The sequence below is a fragment of the Piliocolobus tephrosceles genome, chromosome 21 (assembly GCF_002776525.5).
Source record: "Piliocolobus tephrosceles isolate RC106 chromosome 21, ASM277652v3, whole genome shotgun sequence".
Lineage (NCBI taxonomy): Eukaryota > Metazoa > Chordata > Mammalia > Primates > Cercopithecidae > Piliocolobus > Piliocolobus tephrosceles.
This window is the reverse complement of record NC_045454.1, coordinates 52406640-52412383: the sequence shown is the minus strand read 5'-3', so window position 1 is coordinate 52412383 and position 5744 is coordinate 52406640. Positions and strand designations below refer to the sequence as shown.

General features: G+C 55.6%; 1 protein-coding gene across 2 annotated transcripts in view; it reads left to right on the top strand.

The window, feature by feature from the left end:
• Positions 1-2670: 2670 nt before the first annotated feature.
• GZMM (granzyme M) overlaps positions 2671-5744 on the top strand; it is a 6522-nt gene continuing 3448 nt past the window's right edge. Inside the window, exon 1 of one of the 2 annotated variants that reach the window (XM_026457284.1) lies at positions 2671-2793. Coding sequence is in view for 1 of the 2 variants with exons in the window: in XM_026457283.1 (XP_026313068.1) it covers positions 2743-2797 (55 nt within the window). In the remaining variant the exon portion in view is untranslated. Of the gene's footprint in view, positions 2798-5744 lie in introns of both variants that reach the window. The other variant, XM_026457283.1, reaches the window with a different exon arrangement.

Genomic DNA, 5744 nt, shown 5'->3' with positions numbered 1-5744 from the left:
TTCACGCCATTCTCCTGCCTCAGCCTCCCGAGTAGCTGGGACTACAGGCGCCGCCACCACGCGTGGCTAATTTTTTTTTTTTGTATTATTAGTAGAGATGCGGTTTCATCATGTTGGCCAGAATGGTCTCAATCTCCTGACTTCATGATCTGCCCACCTCGGCCTCCCACAGTGCTGTGATTACAGGCGTGAGCCCCTGTGCCTGGCCTGTTTTGAGAAGGAGTCTCACTGTGTTGCCCAGGCTGGAGTGCAGTGGGGCAGTCTCGGCTCACTGCAAGCTCTGCCTCCTGGGTTCAAGTGATTCTCCTGCCTCAGCCTCCCGAGTAGCTGGGACTAGAGGCGTCTGCCACCACGCCCGGCTGATTTTTGTATTTTTAATAGAGACAGGGTTTCACCATGTTGGCCAGGCTGGTCTCGAACTCCTGACCTCAGGTGATCCACCTGCCTTGGCCTCCCAGAGTGCTGGGATTACAGGAGTGAGCCACCACACCTGGCCCCCCCGCCCCACACACACACATACATATATATATGAAACCAGGTGGGATTTCATATATATATATATATATGTGTGTGTGTGTGTATATATATATATATGAAACCCCACCTGGTTTCACAATTTTTTTTTTGAGAAGGGATTTTGCTCTGTTGCCCAGGCTGGAGTGCAGTGGCGTGATCATAGCTCCAGTGATCCTCCCACCTCAGCCTCCTAAAGTGCTGGGGTTACAGGCATGAGCCACCGTGCCCAGCCTAACCATTTTTACTCTTAAGTGTATCCACACTATGTTTGCAGCTTATACTCAAAAACTATTTGTTAGGCCGGGCGCGGTGGCTCAAGCCTGTAATTCCAGCACTTTGGGAGGCTGAGACGGGCGGATCGCGAGGTCAGGAGTTCGAGACCATCCTGGCTAACACAGTGAAACCCCGTCTCTACTAAAAAATACAAAAAACACTAGCTAGGCAAGGTGGCGGGCGCCCATAGTCCCAGCTACTCGGAGGCTGAGGCAGGAGAATGGCATAAACCCGGGAGGCGGAGCTTGCAGTGAGCTGAGATCCGGCCACTGCATTCCAGCCCAGGCGACAGAGCGAGACTCCGTCTCAAAAAAAAAAAAAAAAACTGTTGTCTATTTGAAATTCAAATTTCACTGGGCATCCCTATTTTTAGTTGCTAAGTCTGGCCATGCTGATGCGGACGGACCTGCCTCCTGGGTTGTTAGGATTGGATGAGGTAGAACACATGAGCATGCTCTGTGACCCACAGGCTCCCTAAACTCACCCCGGCCTCGCCGTGACCCACAGGCTCACCCCGGCCTGACCGTGACCCACAGGCTCCCTAAACTCACCCTGGCCTCGCCATGACCCACAGGCTCACCCCGACCTCGCCGTGACTCACAGGGCTCCTTAAACTCACTCTGGCCTCGCCCTGCCAGTGGGAGCCCCCAGACTGTGGGGCACAGCAGGTGAGTGCAGCCTTTGCTGATCTATTTCTTCCAGCTACCTCACCTTTATTTTTATTTAATTTTTAAAATTATTTATTTTATTTGAGAAGGAGTCGCACTCTGTCGCCCAGGCTGGAGTGAGGTGGCGCAGTCTCGGCTCACTGCGGCCTCCGCTTTCCGGGTTCAAGTGATTCTCCTGCCTCAGCCTCCCGAGTAGCTGGGATTACAGGCGCCCGCCACCGTGCCTGGCTAATTTTGTATTTTTAGTAGAGACGGGGTTTCTCCAAGTTGGCCAGGCTGGTCTTGAACTCCCAACCTCAGGTGATCCACCTGCCTTGGCCTCCCAGAGTGCTGGGATTACAGGTGTGAGACACCGCACTCAGCGTAAATTTATTTTTGAGACAGGGTCTTGCTCTGTCACCCAGACCGGAGAGCAGCGGCACAATTACGGCTCACTGCAGCCTCGACCTCCTGGACTCAAGTGATCCTCCTGCCCCAGTCCCCCAAAGTGCTGGGATTACAGGTGTGAGCCACTGCCTCTGGCCAGTATCTTTATTCATGAAAACCAAAAACTAGAATAGCCCAAATATCCGTCCGCTGGTGAATGCATACACACAGCGTGGTCCATCCACACAATGGGATATGAGGCAGCCACGGAAAGGAGCAAGGCTCTGACACAGGCCGCAGCCTGGATGCACCTTGAGGACGTCACGCTCAGGGAGAGATGCCAACGCAACAAATCCTGTGTGATTCCACTCCTGGGAGGTCCCTAGAATCTGATTCAGAGACAGAACATCGTGGCCGGGTACAGTGGCTCACACCTGTAATCCCAGCACTTCAGGAGGCCAAGGCGGGTAGATCACCTGAGGTCAGGAGTTTGAGACCAGCCTGACCAACATGGAGAAACCCCATCTCTTCTAAAAATACAAAATTAGCCGGGCGAGGTGGCGGGCGCCTGTAATCCCAGCTACTCGGGAGGCTGAGGCAGGAGAATGGCGTGAACCCGGGAGGCGGAGCTTGTAGTGAGCCGGGATCGCACCACTGCACTCCAGCCCGGGTGACAGAGCAAGGCTCTGTCTCAAAAAAAAAAAAAAAAAAAAAAAAGGTGTTACTTTTTCAAGTGCGATGATGGCAGTGTGGCTTCATCTCGAGTCCTCTTTGAGAATCACTTTCTAAAATGCTCCTGGGTGGAGGGTTTCGGGTGTGCAGCGGTGGGCGGGGCTGTGACTGTCGTCTCCCCCACAGGAAGCGCGTGTGGGGAGGCTCGGGGCCGGGGCCAGCACCCACACTGGGTCTCCACAGCGGCATGGAGGCCTGTGAGTCTTCGCTGCTGGTGCTGGCCCTGGGGGCCCTGTTGGTAGGTGAGTGGGAGCCAGAGTTCAGGGGGTACACTGAGGCCCAGTGCTCTCAGGGGGATCCCTGGATGGGAGGGGTGGTCCTGGGCGCCGGCATCCTGGGTGTAAGAGCGGAGATTCATCCTTGTTTGGAGGGGGACTGAGGCCTGGGGCGTCCCGAGCTCCTCACGCTTCACCTCGGGCGGACGTCCCGGGACTGTGCGGGGGATGCGGTGTCCACTGGCTCCCCCCGTCCATCCTCCCGGCAGCACCCAGAAGGCAGGGGCCACGCTCACACCCAAGGTGCAGAGCAGGAACCTGAGACTCAGCGAAGGAGATACTGACCTAGGACTACCCAGCTGGGAGGGCAGAGCCGGCACTCGACCCCCGTCGGCTGCCTCTGACCACCAAGGGCTTGCCTGGGACTAGGTGCCCAGCAGTGAGGGAGGAGGGAGGTGGGTGCCGGCTCCCCTGCATTCCGGCTGGACTGAGTGACAGGGGCTCTTTGATGAGCTGAGGACCCAAGAAGGTGGGCAGAGGTGGGAATCCAGCCTCAGCCATCATCGTCCTTCCATTCTTCTTTCCTTCCACCCACGGGTCTATCCTCCTTCCCTCCTTTCATCCCCCTTCCTTCCTTCCACCCGTCCACGCCTCCATCATCCCTCCTCCCATTCTTCCACCCACCCATCCATCCGTCATCCATCCCTCCTTTCTTTTTTTTTTTTTTTTTTTTGAGGCGGAGTCTTACTCTGTCATCCAGGCTGGAGTGCAGTGGCTGGATCTCAGCTCACTGCAAGCTCCGCCTCCCGGGTTTACGCCATTCTCCTGCCTCAGCCTCCCGAGTAGCTGAGACTACAGGCGCCCGCCACCTCGCCCGGCTAGCTTTTGTATTTTTAGTAGAGACGGGGTTTCACCGTGTTAGCCAGGATGGTCTCGATCTCCTGACCTCGTGATCCGCCCGTCTCGGCCTCCCAAAGTGCTGGGATTACAGGCTTGAGCCACCGCGCCCGGCCCTCCATCCCTCCTTTCAACCTTCCTCCTTCCATCCATCCCTCCCTCCCTCCACTCATCATCTTCCCTCCCTCCTTCCTTCCATGTACCCACCCGTCCATCCATCATGCTTCTCTCCTTCCTTTCCTCCCTCTTTCTCTCCTTCCTCCCATCCATCCATCAACCTTTCCTCCTTCCATCTCCTTCCTCCCTCCCTGTGTCCCTCCTTCCTTTCTCCCTTCTTTCCGTGTGTCCATCTGTATTTGCAGGGCTCACGCTGTTCTAGGCCTGCCCTCCTGTCTGGCTGGGAGAGAGAGGCCAGGCACGAGGCTGTGTGCCAGTCTCTGGGAGGGGCTGGTGCTAGGAGGCCAGCAGAGCAGAGGAATCAGGAGGCTGAGAGGGCAGGTGGAGGGCTGCAGCAGAAACCAAGGGAGGAAGCCGGTGGGGGGAAGGCATGCAGCCAGCTGGGTGGGACGGGCAAAGGCCCCAGGGTGTGGGCAGCTTGCAGGCACAGCAGGGGCCTGTGTGACTGGAGAGGGGAGGAGGGAGAAGGTGGTTGCAGGGCCATGTGGATTTTTTTTTTTTTTAGACAGAGTTTTGCTCTTTGTCACCCAGGCTGGAGTGCAGTGGTGTGATCTCTGCTCACTGCAACCTCCGCCTCCTGGTCTCAAGCAATCCTCCTGCCTCAGCCTCCCGAGGAGCTGGGATTACAGGTGCCCGCCACCATGCCCGGCTAATTTCTGTATTTTTAGTACAGGCAGGGTTTCTCCACGTTGGCCAGGCTGATCTCCAACTCCCGACCTCAGGCTATCTGCCCACCTCGACCTCCCAAAGTGCTGGGATTATAGGCGTGAGCCACCGCACCTGGCCCCCAAGCGGGGACTGGATTTTCAAAGCATGATGGGATTCAGAGAAAGATTCTGGGCTGATTTACATCACATTATGAAGTCGATCCTTTTAAATTCATGATTGTTTTAAAATAGTTTTTGTACAGTTTTATTAGGAAAACATTTATGCACTATACAATTTACCTATTTAAAGAGTACACTTCTTGCCAGGCGCGGTGGCTCACGCCTGTAATCCCAGCACTTTGGGAGGCCGAGGCAAGTGGATCGCCTGAGGTTAGGAGTTTGAGGCCAGCCAGGTCAACATGGTGAAACCCCGTCGCTACTAAAAATACAAAAAAATTAGCCGGTCGTGGTGGTGGGCTCCTGTAATCCCAGCTACTCGGGAGGCTGAGGCAGGAGAATCGCTTGAACCCGGGAGGCGGAGCTTGCAGTGAGCTGAGATCGCGCCCCTGCACTCCAGCCTGGGCAACAGAGCAACACTCCGTCTCAAAAAAAAAAAAAAAAAAAGGCCAGGCGCATTGGTTCACACCCATAATCCCAGCACTTTGGGAGGCCTAGGTGGGTCGATCACGAGGTCAGGAGTTCCAGACCAGCCTGACCAACATGGTGAAAGCCTGTCTCTGTCAAAAATACAAAAATTAGCCAGGCGTGGTGGTGGGCGCCTGTAGTCCCAACTACTCGGGAGGCTGAGGCAGGAGAATTGCTTGAACCTGGGAGGCGGAACTTGCAGTAAGCCGAGATGGAGCCAAGATGGGTGAGAGAGTAAGACTCCATCTCAAAAAAAAAAAAAAAAACCTTTTTAGAAACTGGATCTTGGTCGGGCGTGGTGGCTCACACCTGTAATTCCAGCACTTTGGGAGGCCGAGGCAAGTGGATCACAAGGTCAGGAGATCGAGACCAGCCTGGCTAACACGGTGAAACCCCCATCTCTACTAAAAATACAAAAAATTAGCCGGGGTGGCGGGCGCCTGTAGTCCCAGCTACTCAGAGGCTGAGGCAGGAGAATGGCGGGAACCCGAGAGGCGGAGCTTGCAGTGAGCTGAGATCCGGCCACTGCACTCCAGCCTGGGCGATAAAGAGAGACTCTGTCTTGGCCGGGCGCGGTGGCTCAAGCCTGTAATCCCAGCACTTTGGGA